At 39.0% G+C, this 27246-nt stretch overlaps 1 protein-coding gene across 1 annotated transcript in view; it reads right to left on the minus strand.

The window, feature by feature from the left end:
* Window positions 1-226: 226 nt before the first annotated feature.
* Window positions 227-27246, minus strand: part of LOC104545735 (oxysterol-binding protein-related protein 10-like) — a gene marked incomplete at its 3' end in the record, with an annotated part of 86094 nt that continues 59074 nt past the window's right edge. The window contains exons 5-7 of the mRNA XM_010190945.1: window positions 26921-27131; window positions 17941-18095; window positions 227-373 (exon numbers count right to left, since the gene is read on the minus strand). Coding sequence (XP_010189247.1) covers window positions 227-373; window positions 17941-18095; window positions 26921-27131 — 513 coding nt within the window. The remainder of the gene's footprint in view (window positions 374-17940; window positions 18096-26920; window positions 27132-27246) is intronic.

Here is a 27246-nt window from a genome sequence, read left to right on the forward strand (position 1 = left end):
GCCCATACCCTACCCCTAAAATACCTGATGTGATTACTTCATGTGAAAGCCTGCCTAGCAGGAGACAGCACTCCATAGCTCTCCAGAACCACACCTTTACAAAGAGGCAAACTTTATTGTCCACAAGGGCAAAGCAAGCTCATTGAAACCACACACATGCACAGACACACAAAAGGATGAGAAGAAAAAAGAATTTAAAATTATAAGAGAGATACAGTTTCCATACCCTGGTAAGGTCCATGCCAAGTTTGAGCTGAGAGATGAGATGGAGAATTACACTACGTTGATCATCCAGGACTCCTAAATCCTCCTCTTCATTATCCTCAGTATCTGTCATTTCGTCTTCAACTAGGATCAACTCAGAAGCTGAATGCTGAAATGAAAAGAAACATCACCATCTGGACAAAAAGATACAGTATGGGTTTTTCCCCTATATATATTACAAAATGTAGCTCTCTCAAGGGAACCAAAGACAGCTTCTGTTAAAGCCAAGTAAAGATACAAATTTAAAATAAAAAAATCCGGTGACGGGTTCAGAGCATTTTGATCCTGTCCTCAAAACAAGAGTGGTAAGCACTCGATGCTAATTTACACATTATCTCCTCATATTTATATTGCAGTGATGCCAGTCAAAAATCACAGCATATTAAAGTAACAGATCTTCTATTTATTAAGTAAAAGTACACAGCTGAAAATGAGTCTTCCAGAGTTTGTTTCATGAATCTCTCCAGCAATATTCACACTTCACACCTAGATGTTGCATGACCTGAATTCACACTATTTTTCTCCTTTCCTCTAGTCAACTTCCAAGTTATAGACCTAAGAAAGTCATGACTATTAATTGAAGGAGATAAAAAGAAGACTATACCTGAAGTACACACCTTTGAAAAAACAAACCAAAGACATTAGATTTTGGGGGGGGTCAGGCAATGCCGTGAGTCTTTACAACTTCTACAACATTACCCTGCTTCACAGCACAATAATGCCAATACTGCTGGCTTTCCAGATGTAGGAGCTGGAGATCAAGAGAGACATCCTGGCATCTCCTTTCAAGAGGAACTTTAGAGCAGAAAGGGATAATGATTTGTGATACTTTCTTTTCCCTCAGGATTTACCATGTATTACTAACAATAATCCAAACAGGTAGCAGTTATTTTGTTCAGTCCACTGAAACTGCTCTGCAAGCCTTCCAGATACATATTCAGGTAAGGTTTTTGTACTTTAAAAAAAAAGTTGGCTTATATAGTGAAAAATTTATGGCTCAGCATTTTACTATTCCTCAAGGTTTCCATGCTGTAAATGAGATAACACTGCCTGCAGAAGTTAGCTTTCCTTCATGCTAAATAGTATTTTTGCAGAAACATCTAGTTTGTTACATGAGAATTTTTTCATCTCACTGTGAAAGTCTTTGCAACTGAAAAGTTTAATTAAAACCAGCTGATATTCAGAATTAGGTTTCAAATAAATATTTCTGACTGATCCCATTAGAAACCCCTCAGGTGAACAGCACCTTGTGTAAGGAAAATGTGTCTGAAATCTAGTTACTACCGATTTCTCCAAGATTTCAATAAAGCCTTTTCTCTTTCGCTTTTTTTTATTAAACAAACATTTAGGGAGCTATTTCCAAAAGAAAAGCTATCTGGTGAAATCCAGGGACATTTGAAAGACACTTTATTTAGAAACTAGAATACGTAGATTACATAAAACAGAATCTGGTGAGCTGTAACCTCACCAGCTTGGAGTTTTTCAAAAGGACAAAACCACACTTTCTTCTTCCCACTCCCCCCAGAAAATAAAAGGATAGAACAATAAGCCCTTGCCTTCCCAAAATGCACAGCATTATTATCCAACTGAAGCCTTACTGACAAGTTCAATTAACATAAAACCTGGCAACCTCACTCAAAATTATCCGTCAGGGAGACGTAAAGCACAGAAGCCTGGCTCAGCTGCTCAGGCTAGGATGTATTTGGAGGGAGTGTGGAAAAAGCGGTATCAGAACTTACAGGAGATGCTTCCACAGGAGGTTTCCCTTTGATCCAGCTTGACCTCATTGAGAGCACTGCGCTACCGAGTAAGCACTGCCGCTTCTGCTACTGCCATGAACCGAGCTGGCAGCAAACAAGCTCCAGCAGGAATTAATAGCACTGGGAAAAAAAAAAAAGCGAGGGAACCTCAAAAACCGCCCCTCACCTCTTTTTTTTTTTTTTTTTTTTTTTTTTTTTTTTTTTTTTTTTTTGACTATCCAAGGAGTTGGAGAGTGCGCGCCGGATGTCAATCTGCTCCTTGCGTTTCTCATCACATGGCACTGAGATCAGCGAGCTTAACTGCACACAGCTCCAGCTGGGAAACGGGGCTGCTGCTTCCCAAAGGATACCCTGGTGGGCTGTCCTCTCGGTGGGGTCAAGACGGAGAGGGCACGAGTGACAGAGAGAGGACATGCTGACACGTAACAGGCTTTCAACCTTTAGTTATTAACAGCATCAGCAAAGAAACAAACTGCACATCGACAAGTTCACAGACTAAATCGTACATTAAGAATCTTCTTTTTCTCCTAAAGATGTGCATTCAGTCAAGGACAGAAATCCTCCTTTCTTTCCTGGTAAAATAGGCTTTAGATTTTCTATGCCTTTCAAAGTGTTACCAAAAAAACAGCAACTGCCTCTCATTGCTACTTTAGGAAACGTGAGGGGAACCAACCCTATGAACAGCTCAGCTGCACAGGAAAGCAGTGTTTGCATTGATTTAAATGAAAGACTTTCTGCTTATCAGAGAGGATAAGTACGATGTAGCATTTGGATCAAGCATGTTTAATGACCATCTGCAATAAGGATCATAATTTTAATTATCTTAACTATCTCCTATTTTAAGAACGTGTGCAAAGGCATCAAAAAGATCTCACAACTCTACTACTAGAGTTATTAACACACTTGTGACATTCAGTGTGTGCAGAATGACATCGGTTGTCTGCATCTTTTCTCACTTTCCAAGAAAATAAGAACTTAAGTAGTTTACAACTTATGTAACAGGAACTGAACAGCAGCCATCCTCAGTAAGCAATATCCTTTCTGCACTTTCTTCTCTTCTCATTAGCTGTTCTATGTAATTACTGCTTTACTTTTCAAAAGCACAGAAAATAGAAGATTTTGTTTTAAGAAATGCATATTTTCCTTAAAAAAAAAAAACAGGTAAGCACAACATAGGGTGTGTGGACAGAGAGCCACAAAATACAAAGCTACTGTATCTTTAAAGGGTCATAGAAGTCCAATAAGGTTTTTAATTCTTTTTCTTTCCACAGAAATAGTATGCAGTTTAGCAGTAACCAGTGCATAAGCATGCAATGATAAGCAAAAGATTATGTTGTGTGATTATCCTTTAATGGCAGCTTTTCTGCATTGTAAGACACAGACGTACATTCCCCGCCCCCGGTAAAATAGCATTGCAAAGTCCAACTAGAAAAGCAGTGATTTGCTCCATTCCTGTGAGGTCAGAGCATAATGTAAAAGCTATTGAGCTGTGTGCAGCTCAGCTGGGAATGAATAGCACAGCTTGGCTTGGGTGCTAACCCTGAGAATCAAACACTGAACCACTTACAAACAAGGACCAAAAAGGGGCTTATATTTAAAATCAGTTTAATCAAAATGGCTTTCCCACACTGGATTTTTCAGAAAGATCTGAATGGAAAACAATAGATCGTTTCTAGAAATCCCATGCAGAGATTCACTTTGACGTCTAGAAGCTGAACACATAAAAACACACACTGGCAGAAATCTATTTTGAAGAGGTCACTTCATTAGAACTGGGATCGATTAATTTAGAGAGGTCATCTGCTGGGATACGAAATGGATGTTCTAGTCAGCAGTCTTCATCAGCAAACACGCTGATTCTTTATAGCACATGAAACCTGCAAGGGAAAAAAACTGCTTCTGAAGGAAACATTCTGCATTTTCAAAAAAAGTCCTCAGGAGAAAGACACTTCAACAAGCCTAGCATAGAATCACAGAGTTAAAAGCTATGTTTCGGTCAAAGGGCAAATCTGCCTCTGTTCTTCCAAAGCCTCTTCACAAGTGAATTTTTCAAATTAACTGCTGTGCTGGAAATCACTTTTTAGATAATGAATTCAGTTATAAGGCTCAGAGCTTGGTTTTCCAATATACTTCATAAATCATATCATGCAACAATATCATCAAGAATGATATGGATCTCCTCTGGTTTATTTGTTGGGGTGGGTGGGGACAGCGAACAGAATATCCAGAATCCCCATCATTTAAGTTGGAATGGGCCTCTTGAGATCATCTTGTCCCACATCCTGCTCAAGCAAAGACATCTAAAGCCAGTTGCCGAGGACCAAGCTCAGCCAGGTTTTTAATATCTCTAAGGATGGAGACTCCACAACCTCTCTGGGCAACCTGGGCCAGTGTTCGATCATCCTCACAGAGAAAAAGCCTTTTCTGATGTTCTGATTGACTTTCATGTGCCCATTGCCTCTTGTCCTGTCGCTGGGCACTACTGACAAGAATCTGGCTCCTTGTTCTTCACTCCTTCCCATCAGGTATTTATGTGTGTTGGTGGGCTTCCCTGAACTTTCTCTTCTCCAGCCTGAACAGTCTCAGCTCTCTCAGCTTCTCTTCATGTGAAGGATGCTCCAGAATCTCCCTCATCTTTGTGGATCTGTGCTGGACTCACTCCAGTACATCTAAGTCTGTCACTGAGGAGCCCAGAACTGCACACAGCACCCCAGATGTGGCCTCACCTGTGCCAAGCAGAGGGGAAAGATCCCAGTATGCTGGCAACACTTTTCCTAAAGCAGCCCAGGATGCTGTTGGCTGCCTTTGCCCCAAGGGTGAATTTTCAGCTCACAGTCAACTTGTTGTCCACCAAGATCTTCTCTGCAGGACTACTTTCCAGCCAGTTGGCCTCCAGCCTGTACTGGAGCATAGGCTTACCCTCAGATATCTCTGGATGCAGGAACTTCCTAGTGTTGAATGTGATGAAATTTTTCTTTGTTAAGCATGATTTCCCCTTTGTAAATCCATGCTGACAACTCCTGATCATAGGAGTTCTTGTCCTTCATGTGTTTGGAAATGCTTTCCAAGGTTAGTTGCTCCATCACCTTTCAAAGTATCATGGAGAGGTTGACAACCTGCAGCTCCCCAGATGTTACCAGGATATCCCTAGATGTTCCTTCTTGCACTTCTTGAAGATAGGAATGACATTTGCTTTCTTCTAGTCTTCACGAACCTCTCCCAAGCACCATGACCCCTTTAAAGACAATAGATGGTGGCCTTGCAATGACATTGGCCTACTCCCTTCATGCTCAGAGGTGAATCCCATCAGGCCCCCTCAAGTTATCACAGAATCACAGAATGTTAGGGATTGGAAGAGACCTCAAAAGATCATCTAGTCCAATCCCCCTGCCGGAGCAGGAACACCTAGATGAGGTTACACAGGAAGGTGTCCAGGCGGGTTTTGAATGTCTCCAGAGAAGGAGACTCCACAACCTCTCTGGGCAGCCTGTGCCAGTGCTCTGTTGCTCTCACGGAGAAGAAGTTTCTTCTCAAATTTAAGTGGAACCTCCTGTGTTCCAGTTTGTGTCCATTACCCCTTGTCCTATCATTGTTTGTCACCAAGAAGAGCCTGGCTCCATCCTCGTGACACTCACCCTTTAAATATTTATAAACATGAATGAGGTCTCCCCTCAGTCTCCTCTTCTGCAAACTAAAGAGACCCAGCTCCCTCAGCCTTTCCGCATAAGGGAGATGCTCCACTCCCTTAATCATCTTTGTAGCCCTACGCTGGACTCTCTCCAGCAGTTCCCTGTCCTTCTTGAACTGAGGGGCCCCAGAACTGGACACAATATTCCAGATGCGGTCTCACCAGGACAGAGTAGAGGGGGAGGAGAACCTCTCTCGACCTACTAACCACCCCCCTCCTGATACACCCCAGGATGCCATGGAGTTATGTTTGTGCGGCTTACAGGCTGCCTAACCTGCTCACCCTTCACCAAGGGTAAGTATTCCTCCAGATTTTCCCTCTGATCTCAGAGTCCTGGGATTCAAGAAGGCTGATGTCACCAGTAAAGACTGAGGCAGATGTGCTGCATAACTCTGCCTTTTCTCCATCATAGTACTAAGCAGAGACCATACATATCCTGAAAGGGACACACTAAGGGCCTGTATAGGCCTCATAACACAATTCTTCACATAACACCACCAAAATATTCTAAGAATTCTCATTAACGCATGAAAAAGATTTTATGTAGTACAAAAAAGACTAATCAGGAGCAAGAGGATGAATCTTAGGAACTTTAAAGATCTGGATAAAAAGACATCATTTAATGATATTCCAAAGGAAGTGGTCCTCAAGTCTTTCTACAGTAAAAAAAATTGCAAAAGATACTAAAATAAAAATAACACTGTATGAAACATTTCTGCATTGAGAGAAAAATGGAATAAATTACTTCCAGGGCTTGTTCAGAAGCAACATTAAACAGAATTAGCATTTTCAGACTAGGCAAGGATTGCCATATTTTCTGTAGAGTCATCTAATTACAATTAGTTCTACTCGTGCACACAAAAGTCAAAGGCCCCATTTTGATTTTCAGATTCCCTTCGTTAACGATATAGGTTTGCAAGCATCATTTACACTTGCACTTGTGTAACTTGAGAGCTTGCAAACAGGTTTTCTGTGGGTGTAAGATTAAAAATAACTCTGTAAGGTCAGAGAGCTTTAGCACATTTACACTACTGTGACAAATTGGCTCTGTAAGATTTTCACCAGTCTTAGTACCAAAATTAGAATTCTCTTTGTAAAGCAGATACAGTAAGAACAACCCAAAAGTAGTAATACATAATGAGCTGTTAGCTCCTTGCAGAGCTTGTCACTGTATGAGAATCGACAAAACTGCGCTAACTTGCATGCTTCACTTGTCTTCTTCCAGCACGTACACCTTCCAAATATTTAATTGCTTTTACTACCAGCTGTGGCAGGCACCTGACTCCTATGCATGCAAGCTTGATTTCTAAACATGCAAGCTTACTGCACTCATCCCTCATTAGCACCGATCTGAATCGCAAATGTAGCTTGTCCAGTAAGTTGTACTTAAAACTATTTTATATACAGAGCACCATATTAACACACTGTGAAAGGAGTAATTCCCACAGAGAAAAGTGAAATGGATATAACAAAAATGAAATACAAAATTTCAGTTAACTTCAACCTAAATCTTGAAACAAAAACAAAAATAAAAAACCTCAGACACATTTGTAAATGCATTGTCATTTACAGATTAGCAACTTTAAGCTTAAATAAGGTAGAAACACTTTTTTAATATCCAACAAGCTTCTGTATCTCTTTATATAAGCCCTTCCACTCTTCAAGAACAGTTGAAATAGAACAAAATAAAAAATACTCTTGTGAACATCACCACCACACCATTACACAATGCAAGCAGAGGAAAGGAAAAAAGAGGGTTGGAGAAGCGGTGGTAGAGGGAACTCAGGTCATTCCTTGAGCCCTGGCCTTCATCTTACTATAGTTTTATTTATGCTTTTGTCCTGGTAGCCTTGTGATTGATCACTGCAAAGAAAGCACAGATCAAAGATAAAACCTCAAACACCCCGACATCCCATACACCCACTGTCATGTGGGCACCTGGATAACAAAGTTACAGTGGCTTTCAAAGAGACTTAGGGCTCCTCAGTGCTCAAGGTTTGATTTTTTTTCTTAAAGAGACTTAACAAGCTCAGAACCAAAGCAGAGCTCAAATGGGGAATTCAGAACGCAAAATTTATCACAGCCCGTACATCTCAATTTCATCCTGAAAAAGGTATCTTAAAGTTAGCAAAACAGGTAGCTCGGCTCAGCTGATTTTCTTCATTACTGTGAATATTTCACGGGAGCTGTCTCCTCTACTGCCTTTGTCACTAGCTTTCACTTTAATTGCTGGGAAAATTTTTGCCATAGTATTGATATGCAAAAAAATCTACCACCTCAAGGGGGAACCCATCCACCCCCAAAAGACACCCACCCACTGTCACACTTTTCCTAGCATTCAATCATTATAGCTTACATAGAACAATGATGAACCAAAATTAAAGTTAAGTTTTAAAATATCAACGCAAGTAACAGAGAATGACAATCAAATGAGAAGGATTTTTACAATTAAAATGTGAGCACACTAGAACTTATTTGCAACAACGCAATGGCAAGCAAAAATACCTCTTTCTTTTTGCTTTGCTACTGTCATCTACGAACAGATCCAATCGGCAAGACAGTTTATCCTTCAGACAACTAGATGAAGGAAAAAAGTTGAAATAGGCAGATTGTCTACTTACCTTAAACTCTGTGTACCAAGAAAAATAATCCAGAAGTAACTGCTGCATATGGGTTTGGGGTGTGAGAGAGTGGGGACAAAGCTTTTCTGTAATCCTGGATACATCATTCATCATTGATAGGTCAAACCACAGAATATTGGGTAGAAAAAGCTTGCAACAGGAAAGAATGTCTACAAAGCGCCCAGAAATCAATTTCTTACCAAATGTGCTGTTTGTGTTTGGGAATTCAGGTCCGCAGAGAAAGTAAAATTCTTCAAACTAGGACTGTTGACAATTGAAACATCTCTTTTTTTGTGTATGGGTAATTTCTATAGATTTTGTGGTTTGTTGTTTGAGTTATTTTAATTAAATATGTTAAACACACTGGATGCTCAGAAAAATCTCTCCAGCTAGGGACAAGTGCAAGGATCAAAGTGTGGCAATGTGAGCAATCTGTCCACCACACCAGATTAATTGGACACAACACATCAGGGCAGAGTCATGTACTGCACCACATAATACCTAGCCCTCTTTAGGAGATCCTTCTTGCACTGTGAAGCAAGCAAGCAAACTATAAATGCATCTTTGTACTAATGCTTTGTAAATATAGACACGCTGACATATAGATGATGCAAGCAAAGAAAATAATCATAAAACCTGTATCTTAGGTAACAAATAGGTCTGCAATCTTTTTCCTTCCCAACAAAACCAATCTGCCAGGCACCTGGAGGCAAGCACATTATCCGGATATTCACTATTTTGAGAGCTTTACTAATGCTTTTTTGTTAATGTTTTGCAGTAGTATCTCTGGAAACAGAAGTCTTTTCATCCACAAAGAACAGGCTCAGAAAGCTTCCTTTTCCTACACTGCAGATGAGTTCAACTGTGACCTGTGACCATATTTAGGGGTAAACATAATATAGAAGTGATGAGGATCAGATAAAAAATAAAAAAATGCATGTAACATGAAATAAAGGGCATCTATGTTTACGTTGCAGTACAGCCTGTGTAAGCCTTCAGAAACAAGATTAGAAACTATGAAAGTGATTATGTTTGAGAATAAAGACAGTGACTTAACATCCTTTTAAACAGAGATCCGCATTTGGGTTACCTACAGCACTGTAATCCTGTTATGCACCAAATAATGTTTGCTGGACAACATCTTCCCTACGTGTTCATATTTTCTTCGTAAAACAATCCCTCTTGCAAAGTTCTATTTTCATAAATGTAAGGTAGTCAGTTCTGAAAAGCAGCTAATTCCCAAGCACAGATTCCATAGGAAAAGATCAAGTGTCAGTACCAGTCCACACATCTTGTGAGCATCTTTCATGAAATGAGGGCTACTGAAGCACAGCACTGTTTAAGTTGAATCCTAAAACACAAGAGGACTTTGCAATACTGCATAAATTGAGTAAGAACTGGAAATAAATATTTTTCATCACTGGTATCATCAGAAAGGAACAGCAACATGAGAGTACAAGAAAACGCGCAAAGAGAAAAGCCCCACGGACTTGTCCTAAATTGAAGCAAAAAAACCTTGAAGGCTAGCATAAATCACAACAGTAAATTTTATGCTAACCTAAAACCACAAGAAATAGAGTATCACATCATAAACAATCTTAACAAAACCTACTGCTAATGCAATACAGATACCAGTGAAAAACCGTTTCCTGAAAGAGACTCTGTTTTGTTTTGAGAATCAAATTTTTTAGAAGCAAGATGGCTAACATAGAGGAAAGCGTGGCAGAAGGCTATACACTCTAGACATCCCCCTGCATTAAAAAGGATCCTCTCTAGAAGGAGATCTTTGGGGAGAAACCTGAAGAACTAGAAGTAACTTGTCTCTTATTCCCACAAAGAAGGAAAAGACAAACACTTTTTGGAAAGGGACTCGTGTGGGTGATTTTAGTCACCCACCAGACAGCACAGCACACTGGCAAGGAAAGGCATCATACTCAAACAAATCTTTGCTCCCATTGAAAAAGTCCCTGGAGAAACCGCAAGAGTTTATGCAGAGAGCTTGTGGGACCTCCACTGTTAGAGGTGTTCAAGACTTGACTGAAGCTGACCTGACTGTTGAACTGCAGAACCTCCTGAGGTTCCTTCCAACCTGGAGTACTCTATGAGTCCATAATGATGCTGCTTGCACAGCCCAGTGACTGAAAAGTTAGAAAGTAACGGAACTGAAGTAATTTGGCCAGCTGTAATTCTCTTCTATGTCGCTTTCTATGCTAGCTAAGCAAATTTATGGCAGAAAAATGCTACCACGTTAGTCAGTAACATACCAGTCACATACGCAAAGAGGGCACAGAAAGATCCACAACTACAAATGTAACCTTTACGGTCATCTGGTCTTGCAATGCCAATCTATGTGTAAACTCAGTTCTCGCAGTGCTACTTCTTGTGTGCAATATCACACGCCAGCATATTTGTAAGAGCAGAGAAATGGTAAAGACATGTTAATATAAGCAGTATTAACAATCTTTCCTCAAGACAACACGCTTATTAAACCATCTTGACTCTCCCTGCAATTTTTTGTCCCATCCACTATACACATTCTCATTGGTGCCACACACACAAAATTTTAAAATGTATAAATATGTGAAACCAATTGAGCCTAAAAGATTGTAGTCTTTTACACATCTAAATTCTGGAGGCCAGTGGAAGTCTCTACTTGAAAGGTTTCTAGGATTTGTTTTCAGCCTGATGAATTGCTTGGTCCATCTCAGGATGGTTGTGCAGTCTCTCTACATTATAATGCAGAAAAGTCTTGCCTCTTCCATCTTCTCCAACTCCTCCTCCAAGATGAGATCTTATATTGAAATACTTTCATCCCAGCTGTTTCCACATTCAGGGCTTTCCAAATAAAGAATCTCTAGAATTCATCACAAAAAGCAGAAACCTCTGTTTTTTTTCTAGCAAGACCAGATAGAACAGCTGAAGTGAGTTTGGATGATGCTTCACTAAGCAAGATAAAGCAATTCCAACCTGAGACAAATAACTTGTTGTAAAAGAGTTCAGCCAAACTTACTGAAATCTAGCTAAATTACTGACAGTCTTAATGAGATGGATAAGCTTACTAATGGGCAGTATTGCCAAACCCACATATACGAACACACCGAGAAATAAAACTGACAGCACAAAGCAAATCAATTGGCGCACAACAAATCAATTAGCACACAATCCTGAAATAAAATTAACATTGGCTTCAGAGTTAGTTTTGCAGAGGGCACAGGTTTTATAATGCAGAGTAAGCAATTGATCCATTTTAACTCAATTTTTAAGCCTTACTGCAAGGGAACGGGAGTTCTTTATATTCCAGTGTTTGGTTTTCCCTGAATTTCACTAGTAATTATGGAATGCCACATGAATCAGAGGCTCATGTTTATTCAAATTAAATGCAAATTCTGTATTAAAGCTTCATATTTTTATTTTAAGTACCATATTACTCTCAAACATATTATATTGCTAGCAGCTGGAATTCATGCATTTTGGAGGTAAGAGTGACTCAACCAAAAGGAATGGCTTTGGCTGGAGCTAAATTTTTATTAATGCTTTGCATAAACAGTTTTAATAGAGATTGTCTGCTGACACAGTAACTATTCCAGAAAGCTAACAAAAAATAAAATCAAAATTAGATTATCTCACTCATTGTCAGTGCTGCTGTAGCAGGCTTAAGGTCATTTATTTCTACTTTTAGTGTAATTGTAAATTTAATCTTTAAATATACCTTCCCTTGATTATCCTTAAATACACCTTCAATTGATTATCTCAGATTTCATTTTTTAGATGGTCTGCTAGCAAATGGATTAGCTAGCACCGTCTTTGCCCAGAGATTAATTTATTTATTCAAGTCATTACAGGCCATTTACTGCACTCTCTGGCCCAAAAAGTACTTAAATCACACAGAAGGCAAAAAGCAGAGCACATTCAGAAATCCTGTAATGTCCGCACTAAACAGTGAAAAGGGACTCTCCAATACTGCAAATGTTTCTTTCCCACCCTGAGCTGTTCTCTTTCCATTACTGCACTTGTGGCCAGCACTGTACGTTCATGGCTAAGCTGATCTCCCAACACCAACTACACCGATTTGTGTCAAGTTCAAAAAGCAGTTAGGAAACACTGGGAAAAATTCACACTAGGAAACAATCAACTGTCCTGGGCAAGTCTGCTGAGACAGATTTATAAAGAAAAAGTAATATTGAATTAGAAATAATTTCTTGTATCTAGATTAGTTTCTAAAACTGCATCAGCACTTTTAAAATTATTTCTTAACATCTCTAACACAGTCTGTAATAGCTCTAAAGGCTATTACATCCTCTGTAGAGGATGACGTATCATCATATTAGGGTGTACACTAACCTACAGATAGAAAACAACTTCAGCTTGAAAGCGACTGTCACCTGAAGAGATTGGACAGAAACACAGTCTTTTAAAATTAAGGCCTAAAGAATTCAGTACCTCCTGTAAATAGCGTGGTTCCTTCCAACAGTTGAAAATATCAAGGCTCAGATCATCTAGGAGACCAAAATATCTTTAATGACCTGGACATGACTGCCCTTGCAATCACTCTCACAATTAAAACCAGGTTTAGCAGTTAGATAATCGGAGCTAGAGCCTCAATCCTACAGAGCTAAAACTTCAATCCTATTAAAAAGACACTTTGATATGGAGCATGCGTACAGTTTCTCATGCGCACAAGCAAGGGAAAGTTAGGGATAGGAAAGCTGAGATACTCAACAGATACCAGATCCAGAGGATGGAAATAATTAGCTGGTGTGGCGTTTTAAGGCACAAATACCACATGAATCTTTAAATTGCAGGTGTAGCTACAGCATAATTTTCATAATAAGTTTTAAGTAAACTGTGAGATCATTTTCTGCTGATTCCTTCCCTCTCAGGTCTTGCATGAGAACAGCCTATTTCCCATTTGTATTTGGCTGCCAGGGGAAACATTTGGCCCAAAGTTACATTTTGTCAGCTCAGAAGGAGAATTCTGACACCCAAAATGACAATTAGTTGAAGTGGAACAGTAGCTTACACATTGAAGTGATTCACACCTTTACTCCACATAGGCACAAAGTTTATTACAACTGAATTTACTATGAGATTCAATAGTTTAAAACTAACCAATTTCAGCATTTCTTGAAAGGAATCTCAAAATTATATTATATTCCTCCTTAAATGAAGGAAGCAGGATCCCGTTTACTGCAGACTGGACACAGGCCAAGCTCACGTCATAGCTCTGAAGAGCGCACTTTGGCACATCCTACATCAGAGTTGTTCTGTTCTGCTTTAGGATGCTTTTATGCTTTAGGAAAAATTCTAAATAATACCTTGAAATTGCAATATAGCTTATGCCAAAAAGTCCAAAGTTATTCACTAAGGGATGCCCAGAAGTATTTTACATCAGCTCACGTCAGATGAAGAATAGTTCTGTTCAGCTCAGCCCTTAGCCATGCTTCCACCTGATATTTCAAGTGGACAGAACAAAGCAATCCAAAAAAGGGAAACTAACTAAAACTAAAACTTATACAAAAAAAGTATGAAAAATAAAAAGACAAATGTGTTTCATCCAGCACTTCACTGTCAGGAGTTACTTCTTCCAGTGAAGGTAACAGGCTTTAACTTCTTAATGTCCTGTATCACAATCCTAAAAGAAAATGCACCTGGGAGAACACAACAGCAACATCAAGAAAGGACATGCTAAGATAGGCAGGGAATACACAAGAAAATAACCTCTGCCACAAAATCTTCTGAACTAATCTAAGCAATATCTCAAATTACATGCTTGTATTTGGGAGCAAGAAACACCTAAATAACAAAAGCAACTAAACACCAACACATCATCAGAAAAGAAGGCTGCTACATTATTTCACTAGGTCAGAAACTCTCCATTCCTAAAACCCTGACAGTGTGACAGACCAAAAAAAATAAAAAAGGTTTTAGTTATCTATGGCATCAAAACTCAAGAACTTATTATATCCCTCAAGATTGCTTAAGTATTCAAAGAAAATTGCATCAGATGAGCCTTGCTGTTCCAGAGAAGAATGATAAAGATCCACGCTTCTTCATAAACACAAAAAACACAGCAAAGAACAAGCCATTGGTTTGTTAATGACGTTGCTTAATGCACTGCTGCAAAGTGTCTACGTGCTGTGATGAGAATTAACACAGCTATCACTAAACACACTCAGCCGCTTGGTCATGTTGCCAGGAAACTGATGCCAGTAGCAGCCTGCTCCATGGGAGAGATTCCTCGGCAGTCCCATCCTGTCCTTCCAGCCGCACAACATAACAAACATCTCTGTTTCCTTTTTAGAATCACTGCTGATCCACCTACCTAAAATTATCTTTTCCTTATAAATAATATTCTATAATGTAAGCAGTTGAGTCAGTTGTTCCTCAAGGGTAGTAATTTAATGGCTTTTTCTATTTCAGACTACAGGTCAATTCACCATTTCTGGTCAGTACATCTACTACATTATGCTGAGTGTTAGCCAAAAAGCTCTCTCCCACTCCTTTGGGGCATAGCCTCTGACAAAGAGACAGAGGTTATATCATAAAAAGTACAGATTTTTTTTTAAATAAAAATCTACACCCAGTCAAAGAATTGGAATTAATTTTGATAGCACTGATAGAGGAAGTAGTGCTCTCTTCTTGTAACTTTTGTAAAAGCAAGGCTCACTTCTTTTGGCAGGTGTATTCTGAAAGCTGAGCCCATTAAGACACTACTAACTTTTTCAGAAATGAAGATCATCCAGTGCCTAGTTCGGGTTTTTTTTAAATGAAAATCAAGAGAAATAAGCGTCAACTGAATGACACTTGTGAATTCCTCTTCTCTTCTACATCTAAAAGAACCTACCACAGAAATAAAGAAATCAGGGTCTTCAATGCCAAAAAAACCTGTCAATGACATCTAGATGCACTTTCTCACTCTCTGCTGAGGCCACCTCAGTCATTAACAACAATGTAGCTGGACTAAGAAACAAGCAGAGTGTGATGATTTGCAGTTGCTTTTACATATAATTACACACACTAAGTAACTAGCCCAGTCAGTGCTTTTATACATTTGAACTGGCTACTCAGTGCCAAACCTCGGCTCCTGCCTTGGACACACAACAGGCTAAAATATGTTTAAAGACATGCTTAAATCCTGCACACAGATTTGATAAGTGTGTTACTTATCAGACACCTTTGATAAGTTTGGGGGGTGTCAGACACCATCTCCTGAGCCAGACAGCATCCTTCGCAGGGTGACAGTTACATTGCTCTAAAGATTTTTCTCTTCAAAGCCTGTTCTCCCACCCTCCTTTCTCCAGTCACATCAAGAAGCAGCTCCAGTTTCCTGTTTGACACTTGGCTCAGCTTGGATACTGGGCAGAACCTGCAGCACTCCAGGAAGACTTCACCTCCTTTCCCAGAAAAGGATCTGGCCACAGCAGTCAAGAGGTGTAGCCTCTGCAACAGGGCATGACAACTTGCTCCATCTAAAGGTGAACTGAAAACACAAAAGCTCCGATTTATGTTAGGTGGAACTATTCACCTCTTCACAAATCAGGTTTTGTGCTTCAATCTTCCAATGGGGCACAGATATCTTGATAAAAATTATGAAAACTGAGAAATATATCAGCTACATTCAAAAGAGCACTTCAAATTGCAAGCCAATATATCAATCTCAGACAACACGAAGCACACATGGACTCAGTGGAAGCAAAGACAGGTTTGGAAAGAGCTTCCAGGAACAAATCCTGATTCAGGACACTTCTTGGAGCAAAATCAAATTTCTGCTTAATAAACTGTACTACTAAACCGCTACTACATAATAAAAATTACACACGAGTCCAGCTGCTTCTTGTTGCTTCACCAATTCACAAACTTCTGTTTACTGCTTCTGCCAAAAACACCATCTTCAGCCGAGCTTTTTATAACTTACAAATCTCATTTATTCTCTTTTTTTTCACCCTTATTTTTTATTTTTTTAAAGGCTAGTCCCTCAGGACCTTCAAATGCCTGCTGCTGACTTCAGGAAGACTGCCCAGAAAGCACTGCGGATTCTGTACTATAAACAGTGCTGTGCTCCCTTGCCTACATTCATCTCTTCAAGAGTACTCCCTTCCCAATAAATCACAAGTTCCATGAGCAAAGCAGTACCTCAAGCCACACGCAGAACTCAGTATCTCTCAACAGCAGGCAAAGGGGAGGAGAATGGACTTTAAAAATAAAATTGTAATTTAAAATAAGTCAAAAATGGCTCAGCTCAACTGCAAAACGATACCCTGAGTTGAATCAGATGTTGCTATTTATGTTCTTGCTGCAAAACCCATGCTTCCACCTCCCATTTGGCTTTACCAGGTGGTCAAGAATAAAAATATCTAAAAAAACCTAATGGAACAAATTGCAGTGTATCAGCAAGTGAAGCAGTAACTCTCAAAACATTATTCTTAAAAAGCCTCTTGTCTTAAAAACACTCTACAAGAACTGCAGTTGGCTTATCTGAAAAACAAATTACACAACTTCCTAATAAAAAGCAATTACAGGTAATTTAAACATTGTGATTAATGGACTAAGAGTAACAGAATATGAAATTACTTTCTAAGGATAGATCTGGAAAAGGACCAAAGTAAAATATAATATAAAAATAAAAATCTGGTTTAGCCTTGGATTTTTTTGAACTATATTTAACTCAAGATACTACAAAAGAACCAGAAAAACAGCTTTATTGATGTCCCCAGCCATTACACATTTTGTTAAAGGTAATATAATTTAATTTAAGACATTCCAGTTGCCAAAGAGCATCCACTAGTAGAAAAGGGTTTCTTCAGCTCTCTCAAAAACTTCTTCCTAGGTCTCACGTGCTCCAGGTGCCCTACAATCTGTGGGTCTCAGAGTGAAGTGGTTTCCTGGTGGGCAGCACTGGTAACCGAAGCAGCCAGTAGAAGCTGGAGAAGTTTGGCATGGTGAGAGACTTTCAATGCATGAGATGCCTGATACACAGCTGTGAGCCTCCTCAAAGAGTCGACGCTTCTGAACTGCCCTTTACCAAGTAAATGCCACAAAAGCACAAATCAACAGGCTGGTGCGGGATGGTGCAGACAAGTTCTGCCCATAATTATTTAACAGGAAAAGGGGTCAGAAAACAATATAGTTTTTCAACTCAAAGAACAGTCAGCTATACTCAAGACACACCCAAGAGCAAACAGCAACATGGAAGAACAAGGAGCAAGCAAATGTAATGCTCCTAGTGTCTCCTGTCTATCTCAAACAGGATAAAAAAAACCCAAACAGCTTTTTCTATCACCAGAAAACAGAAATGTGTGCTGACAGTCTGTTAATCGCTCTTACAATTGGAAAAGAGACTGTGCGCTTGCCATAGTGCGCTGTCTCTGTCCAAAAAAACCTCAGAAAAGCAAAAGCACACAGCAATACTGTAAACATATTTTTCTAGTTTTTAAAGTGCACTTTTACATGAAACTTAGCATTTTCACAACTAATCTCAAATAAATTGGGTACTATAAAGAAAAAAATGCAAGTAATAAAAGCATCCATCATTGTACGTGGCTTGCATCTAAGCAATGTCAAGTCTGAGATACAACAGAAATGGCTTATAGAGACTGAGCACGCTCACCTCTGTATTCGGTTGCAGTGCCTGTCCATCCTGGACTGCAGAAGGTACTATTGCCCACGTGAGGTTGGCACTAGCAGAGGATAAGGAGCTGAGGGCACCATTTTTCAGTTGCTCTGTGGAGTGTGACTTGGGCCCAGGCCATCCCAGGATACCTTCTGAAGCAGAAACGAGTGTCAGCTTACATGAGACAGATTGCAGATTTCTTTCATTCACCTCATCATTCTACTCTCATATAAATGAACTCCTACCTCTTCTTAGCTTCCATCTACAGTTTTACTTTAGTAACAAAAATAGCATTTTCTATGCCCATTTGTCTGTGATAAATAATTTTTTTTATAGTCAATGAAGGAAAATGTTAAGATCTTACTCCTACCTAGAATTATCCATATTGATTATACAATCTGGCACACCCTGGTAATTAAGCAAGTGTTCTCTATCCAGTATTTTAATAGTTATGAAGTTATCCAAGTAAACATTTTTTATACAGTACAGGTGTTTCCCACATCTTATAAATATGGATCCGTACCAGAAGGGTGACTAATCATCTAGATTTTGCATCAGACCCCAGTTCAAAGACTAGTTCAGGTAATGCACTCTGCTTCAGCACAATTATTCCTCCCTTAGTGTTCTAAAACATAATATCAACATTCAGATCAGTAGCCCTCAGCATACAGCTTAAAATTCAGCTATTAATTACACACTGCTGTAAATTGCAAAGATATGGATAAGAAAATTGCAGCTCTTCAGTCATTACCATAATCTGTGTATGAAAATACAATTAGTGCCACAAGGAAGACCTCCTTCTCTCATCACTGACAACTTTTTAAGATGACCCAAATCAACATCAAGAATATTAAAGAACATGCAATTTCTCCTCTCCCTATCACCAGGGGTTACCAGAGGTTGTCTCCTAATTACAGTAAATTATTTGATCTAGTGAGGTAATGGTGTGTACTATTATATTAACACATATTATTAAAAAATGGGCCATGAATCCTATAGCTGAAGTCTTAGCAAATTCTAAAGATAAAATAATTACAGAACATTCCTCTCATCTAAAATGGCACTAAGTTATGATGACATGACAAGACTCCAGGTCTACTTGGTTAGCATGTTTTTGTGGTACCATCTTCTGCTGAAGAAAGCATAAGTAAATAATTAAGCATAAAATGATTTTCAAAGATCTGAGTAACCAAGAAGGGAAAATTTCAGGGGTTTTTTTTAGGAGGGGTTTGGGGATTTTTAATGTATATTTCACACAATGACTCCCACTGTCAAAGGAAGAATATTTCTGTGGTTCTGCTGTCAGGCCACGCACTGCAGAGCTTTTCGGGTTTTAACGACTTTAAGGACTATGCCAGCAGATGTTGCACGTCCCGGTCAAGCTCCATGAACCATATGAGAGACAACACAAGTATCAAACAAAAAGTCATTTTCTTGAATTGGCTCTACACACTGGTCCCACATACCAGGAAGCCAACATCTGCTCCCATTCCAAAGATGGGGTTAAATCAACACACAATGCTGGTACACATGGCAAGGAATGAAGAGCACAGAGACCACAGTCATTGTATCTCTCTGCTTGCTCCTCAGGTCTTGAGCAATTTGATGCTAGGAACAAAGGATAAGCCCAGACCCCTCCAAACAAGCTCTGAGTCAGAGGATAATCTGAAGACTTGTTTTGGCAGCTCCAAAAAGGACCCTCACTCTGCATGGGAGGAAGGAAGCATAGTGTCAGCATCAACGATAAAACTAAGTTGGAAAATTTCAAATAAAAATGTTGATTCCTTGGAGGGAACTCACATGTCTGTAAAACATTAAAAAATGTTTAGTCTTTTTGATATTCATTAGGACAGATTTAAAAGAGGAAAAAAATGAAGTTAAAAAAAAAAACCTTGTTTCACTTTTGAATAGTCACCAATATTTTTATGGAGCAAGCCTATGCTTCTCGCTCCTCATTACTCTGCAGCAACAAATCTCAATCTATTTTCCTGTTTCTCCCTGTCAAACAGAGAGCAACAAACAGGGAAAAACAAGCTGAATGTTGGATTATTACTGCTGTTTTCCCATTACAGAAAGACCAAAAAAACCCTAATTGACTTCTCTTTATGCCAATCTTTGAAAGTATGTCATCTAGTCATTTCCTTGAGCTATCCATTTTCTCTCTGCACAAACACAATCTATTTGGCCTTCATCGTAAACAATTATTTTTTTAATATATGGGGGTTTTAAAATCTGATTTCTGTAAATAAGCACGAGAAAAAGCTCTCACCTAAATAAATACCTCACTTCAGGGGAAATTAAGCAGGAACATTTACTTCATCATCACTTAGGTATTTTTAAAAACACTATAATAGTCTTCCTCTTCTGTACAAACACAGCGTAAAAAGACCGATTACTTCATTTTTCTCCACACATTTTAGACTATCTTACAGAATAGAAACTGTTACAACTATGTGAGCATGTTTTCTCACCTGTCCCACAGGCAATGCTACCCGCAAAAAATAACAAATCTTGTCAGTTTAATCAATTTTTTAACAGATCTTAACACCACATTATGACCTTGCCAACACCAACAGGATGCCAAGAGTTAAGGTCCAAAGGATAAAGCACATCTGTTTCCTCAACACCTCTACAAATGAGAAAAATGGCTGTGTTGAATTCTGTCTGCCTAGAACTTGACTACTTTGCAGAAGAGACATGCAGTAAAAGATCTTAGTCATATGCCACAGAAACCTAAATAAATAAAACAAGTTGAAAAAATTCCATGCTTAGTTTCAAAGTGCCATCAGGGAACCTTTGACAATTTTTAACCTATGAATCTTACCCTGAGATGTCAGCATTCTTGTATCATCCCAAGGGAGTTGCCATATACCTATCATAGCAGTCTACTCTTCAGGCAAAAGCAAAGCATGAAGAGAGAACTCATCAGAAAATCTTAAAACCAACTAAGATCAGAATACAACCTCTATATAGAAAGTGAGAGGACACAACAACATGGCTCCTACTTCACTCCCACTATCAGCTGTACATCCAAAACATTCTCACCTGCGCTAGTAGAAATTACTCTTACCACAAAACCGTACAGGTAGTTGTTCTCTGTCCCATATTAAATCTAATTATTTTACTGGAATTTACTCTTTGCAGACTCTGCTGTCACCTGTAAATAACTTGGTCCACTCTAATGGAGTTGTCATCTTTGCCACTTTATAGCACTGAAAATTTTCTATTGCTAATTCATTCTTGTTCTTTTAAAAAGACTTCAAGAAGACCAAAACAAACCCAAAACTGAACATATTTTGAGAAAGTTTATCATCAGAAACTGCTGTGATTGTTTTGTTTTTAATCCAGATTTTTGCTCTGTTCTCAGTCATAGCTAAAGATAGCTGACAAAAAGGTAAATTCAATTCTTATTTTGATCTATTTCATAATTTTAAAGCGGTTCTCTAGAAAGGCAGTCACAAATTAGATAAAAGCATTCACAGCTACTTTGCTATTTGCTTTAAGACTATGCAAAGCACTACGCTGATTAAAAAAACCCATCTGTTTCTGTAGTAAACTATGCAAAAATTAGAAAGGATGTACCAAATACACATCTAGTAAAATCAGCCAGATTTCTTCTACCTGCACATTGTTGGTTCTGTGGCTCCTGGAGAGAAAACCCAAGCCTGATTCCTCTGGAAGTGCAGTGCATATGTACACACAAAATGAGAGTTCTTAGAGAAAATACCCCAAAACGGGCTTCTTTCCCAATTTCTTTTAACACCAACTTCCACAGTGATGAACACGCAGCAGACAAACCCACCACGGCACAGGAGAACGCTGCTACATAAGAGAAGCACCGCATCCAGACACAACCTACTCTCCTTTCCCTAGAGCAATGCTACGTTTCACAAAACCCCAGCTACTTCAGACGGCACAACAGGCTGTATCCTACAAAAATGTCCTCAGAAGAAAAAAGTGTTTCCCTTTCACAGGTGCACACAGCAGGAGGGAGGGAAATTCTCCTCAAAGAGAAGGTTTGCAGGACATTTTTCAGTTAAGCAACGTTGACAACTTTCTTTTGTTGGTTCTCTTTTTCTAGGTACCTGATGTACCTTCAAACTCCATTTCTGCATTATAATTGATGCATGAAATATGTCTAACACCTATCTCAATTCCATTACAAAAACCTTTCTATTTTGAAGTCATCTGGTGTTGGTTTATAGACTAAACCACCTTTTCTTTTTTTTCCTGGCACAATTGTAAGCTAGCATCTATTGACAAAACTCTTACAACATACTGTAACTATACTCTAACAGATATTCCCTTAACAATACAAGGGCAGGCCTCGAGGACAGACCAAGATGAGACCTGGATTCCTTCCCTGGCCAGGGATGGCTGCGACAGTTTTGTCTCTCCACTGAATCCTACAGCGGGCTGAACCAGCAACAGCAAGCAACAGCTGCACATCTGCTTTTCAGATTAGAAAGATAATGTTGTATTTGCTAATACTGTGCAGGGACTAGAAAACAGCATTATCTTCCAAAGAAAGAAGAACATATAAGGAATAATGTATTAGCATTTTGATAGAACAGCAAATCGTTTTGGTTATTCTGGACAGAAGTAAGTGTAGTGATGATGCACTTAAGGGAGACGTAACTGACCGTGCTAAATTTAGTAAATTACACCAGTTATGAAAAATATCTTCTCCTCTGTCATCTTTCCTCATCCTTCCCTTCCCACAAGTATTTGGGAGATATTTAAGCAAAAGGACTCCTCAGATCATTTCTCTCTCATTCTGCCATCTCAGCTGCAGGAGAACCCCTAGTTGTCATTTGTCACCAAACTGAAAACATCTAGATTTTCTTTCCTGCCCATTTATTTTCTCCAAAAAGGAGGCAACAGAGAATCTGCTAAAACAAAGTTCAAGTACATTCCCCCCACCACCTACCCACCAACTCCAGAATAATCTTCAATCCATTTGCTGCCCGGGGAATCAAAATAAGCAACACTAGCACATTCAAACAAACTTCAGAAAATCCATAGTGAGGTTGGGTTTGGGTTTTGTTTTTAAAAAAGTCCCCAGAAAAGAGAAACATTCTATTTTACACTTCGGAAAAGTAGGCAAGTGAGAAACGGAAAAATACAGTAGGGAATTCCTATGAGGGAGATGCTTTATTCACTAAATGCATGGCTAATGTGAAATGCAGACTAAAAGAATGCTACTACAAGACAGGATTTGTCTGCCAAAACATTAAAATAAAAAACCAAGACTTAAAACACAACATAAAAAGCTACTTTGAAAAAAACAAAACACAACATTCAAGTTTGCTCTGTTCATAGTTTGCGAGGGAAGGATGTTCACCATAGCAGTCAATAGGCTCTAGAGATACTCTGCTGCCAAAGGCTACACAGGCAGAAAAAGATAACAGTAAAAGTTTTAAAGTCTGAAATTAAGACAAAAGTTTCTTCTCCACATTTTTATTTTTAAAGGCCCCTGTTTCTTGTCTGCGTGCTAAACGAACTCAAACTTATCACAAGGCATTTAATGCTGATTAGCATTTAAAATGTACCTAAGTGATGACAATCTTGGCCAGTAAGAAAATCCTTGACATTTTTCTCCCTCCTTCAAAAAGAACAAAATTTCTAAACCCAAAGAAGCTTGTATAGATACAAACCCTCATCGTCAGCTCACACCATACATAACCAACACTTTCGCCTGATATCATTCTCCAGCATATTTTTCAGCAAAAGAAAAAAATTACAAAGAATTTAGCCAGTGCTAATGTACCTACCTTTAACAAGAGCCAGAAATTAATCTGACATTATTTAACATTGTTTTAACTTAAAAGTAGAAACACAGGCAGGATTTTGCTTCACTGACTGTTCTTGTTGATGTATTTCCAAAAATCAGGCTCTAACGAAAAGACAATCACAAAAACCCTTCCTTGAAGCTTTACAGTGGAAAAAAAAACTTGTATTGACTACCCTTCAAGACAAGATTGAAGAGTTCAGTTTAATCTTCATGTCTGCTTGCAGACAACTCATGAGTAAAAGAAAAAGGAAGAGGAAAAACCATGTCATCCTTAGACTATTCCATGACAAAGGATGCCATCAAATCAAGACCTACGCAATCCCAGACTCTGGATAAGATTCCACTGTTTAAAGTAGCCACTATTTAATCATAATCTTCATGAGTGCATTCCACAAGTACTAGGTCAGAAACTCTCAGCTACTTGAAGACCTTGCTTTAGAAGCAGTAAGATTGCAAGGCCTAGGGTGCACAGAGAAGTCAGCAATCCTGGCATGATCAGCCCTAAAGACTTCAAGGACACAAGTAGAGCAAAGGTACAAAGAAGGTACCAGAGAAGGTGGAGGAAATGTATTTTCTCTCTTTATGGTGTAACAGTGAGAGCTTTTTGATGCTGAATGAAGGTAAACTCAAGGGTAAGTTCAGATCACCAAAGCTAAATCACTGACTACTTCTCACACTCCACATGAGCAGGACTGTGCTGCTTTGCTGGACTGGACTGCTTTCACGAACTGTAGGCTAGAAGCAAGAAAATAAGCTATCAAATTCTTATTTGATATTAGCCCACAAAATTCTGGGGCTCCTGGGCCACAATGCCCACTAGCATCTTGGACACTATGCAGCAGGTAGTAAGACAGCACTGGGATGGAAACCTCTGGCAATAAACTGCACCGGGCTATTACCTCCCACGGAAAGGCATCTGAGACTTCCTATCAGAGGAATATACGACTTTTAAACTAACAAGAGCCACTTTCACCTGACACTATCAAGAGGTGACTGTAAAGGTCATCTTTTGGTTGCACCTCCCAGGTATGAAATTAAAAACAAATTCACGTGGAGGACACAGAATCAAAATGAAATATATAATCTCTCAGAATTATCGTTTGCTAACGGATTACTTAAAGGCATTAGTCTGATTAGGTATGAGTTTATGCAGCTTTGATGACTCTGAAGCTCTACCGACTCAGCAGAAACGTTAAGCCTATCAAAGTACGCCTGGAAAAGATTAAGTGTGGAGGAAAATCAGTAATCAAGACTTTTAGGCCAGGTTCTTTCAGGCAACTGTGTTTCATAACAAGGCCTGGAGAAAAGGGAAAAAAACCAACCTGTTTCATAGACTCTTTCAGTCAGGGAGAAGAGACTAAATATTTCAGCAGCTTTTAGCCTCTCTTTTTTTCTTTTTTTTTTTTCTTTCTTTTTCTTCTTTCTTTTTTGTTCTTTCTTATTACATACCAAAGAATAAGCACATGTACACACTGAAAAATTAACTGTTTGCATTCAGTTTCTCAGTTACAGCGAAGATGCTGATGTGAACCAGTGCTACAGAATTTTAATTCCAAAAAGGATTCTCGTACAAGTAAAGTCTTACAAATAAAAACATTTATTAAATTGTATTAAGTACTTTATAGTCGTGTCATTCCACCATTTTTCAAAAAATCCGGGATTCCTTTCCAGTAATTACTAATGTTACACTTGCTTTTCTCCATTCCTGTGCACATATCCTCCAAAATCATCATCAAGTCAAAATACAGACACTGATTTAAGAGAAGATTATTTGGACGCAGATTCAAGGACATGTGCAAGTCCTCTATCTCCGACAGTTGACTTAGATCACACAGACATGAAAAACCACCTTGACAGACTTTCAACCTAGAAAGTGACTTTTCTTTGAAGGATGCTTTTCAACTTTGTTCCTAACCATTCTTTTTTGAAATGACACTATATCAAATAATTCAATTAAATGCCCTTTATCGCTATTTAAATACGTGCAAGGTATTTTTTGCATTTTCTACAAGAAAACCAGAATACAGAAAATAAGAAATGTTTTTGTTCATTTTTTTGTTCATTTATCAAATATATCAGAATCTGGATGCAGGGAAGTCATGATATAGTGTAGGTGGCAAAGTTTTTACACATTGTCCAAGCACCCTTTTTACATCATTTGCCTACTTCTCAGCTGCCTCTCTCTCATTTCTATTCTCCTCACATTGGGAATTCTTCAGAGGGCTTCCTACATAGCTCTCTCAGCAGCCTTGAGGGCATATCCTGCCCTGCAGTAAACCTACTGTTAAGTAAGGACAGGTTGCAGGGGGATGTCGTTGAAGCACCTGAAGAAAACATAAAAAGCCATGCCCTATCCAGAGTTCTGCTGCTGCTGCTCCTCTTAGGAGTCCTGCTCCTGCTCTTAGATTAGGCAGTGCAGTTGGTATATAGAAAAACACTGGCCACCCTTTCAGAAAGCTGAAGTTCCACCTTCTGACAATGTGGACAGAGACACAGACCTCGGTGAATAGAAAAAAATGAGCCACATGGGGACCAAGAGGTTCATCCCTGCAGAGCTCAGTGCAGAATCATGCAGTTCGACATTTCAGGCTCATAAAAATTTGCCATAGTTTGGTTGGTTGTTTTTTGAGGTTTTTTTGTGGGTTTTGGCTTTTTTTTTTGTTTGTTTTTAAATAGCACCACGGAGAACTCTTTCCAGATTTAAGGAAAGCCACAGACTGGAATAAATCTGCCTTAACAGCATCCTTCCATGGAGAAAGCTAGAAATACCATTTTCAGTATAGCATTGCATAGTATTAGATGTATTTTTATCAAACAAATCTGTATTGTGATTTCAAACTCAAAAAAAACCCCAAACCAAAATTAACAAAACCAACCAAGCAGGTTCTGCACTGCCATAAGAATTTACGTTTATCTACTAGTTTTACACGCCCTTCCTTTTTTTTGTCTTGCTATCTTCAGACCTAGATTTCCCTGAGAAGACTTAAGACAACTTCTTTTCCTCCTCTCTTCTGATTTCAAGAGATTTTGCAGCATTTTTTAGGCAAAGAAAAAATTATGACACTTGAGACTGTAGAAGTTTACAAATTGCCTCTCTGAGCAATGGTTAATTTTGCCTGCTTCAGCATTAGAATAAAAGAACGCAATGCACATAAAATAATCCCCTAGAGAGCTTGTGCTCACCTGATGACAGTGACCTGTTATGGTGTTGGGCCACTTGATGCATGCTTTGCTGTAACAGAGTCAGGCATTCTCCAAGGCAGCTCAGGGTGGCAGCAGAGGTAGCTTTTAAAAGCAGCAAGTCCTGATCCAAGGCAGAAAGGGGTCCAGAACTTGGGAGAGCTTCAATGGCTTGTACGAGATTCTTCTGTTGGCCCTCAGCTTGGCTCATCATCTGTAAAGGTCCAAAATCGTCTGCTGTCATAGGAAGTATCACTACATAGCTATCAAATTCTTATGGGTTGATATAGTGACCAAATGTGAAGAACTACCACAAATGGATGTTAATG

The sequence above is a fragment of the Mesitornis unicolor genome, unplaced genomic scaffold (assembly GCF_000695765.1).
Source record: "Mesitornis unicolor isolate BGI_N332 unplaced genomic scaffold, ASM69576v1 scaffold20050, whole genome shotgun sequence".
Taxonomy (NCBI): domain Eukaryota; kingdom Metazoa; phylum Chordata; class Aves; order Mesitornithiformes; family Mesitornithidae; genus Mesitornis; species Mesitornis unicolor.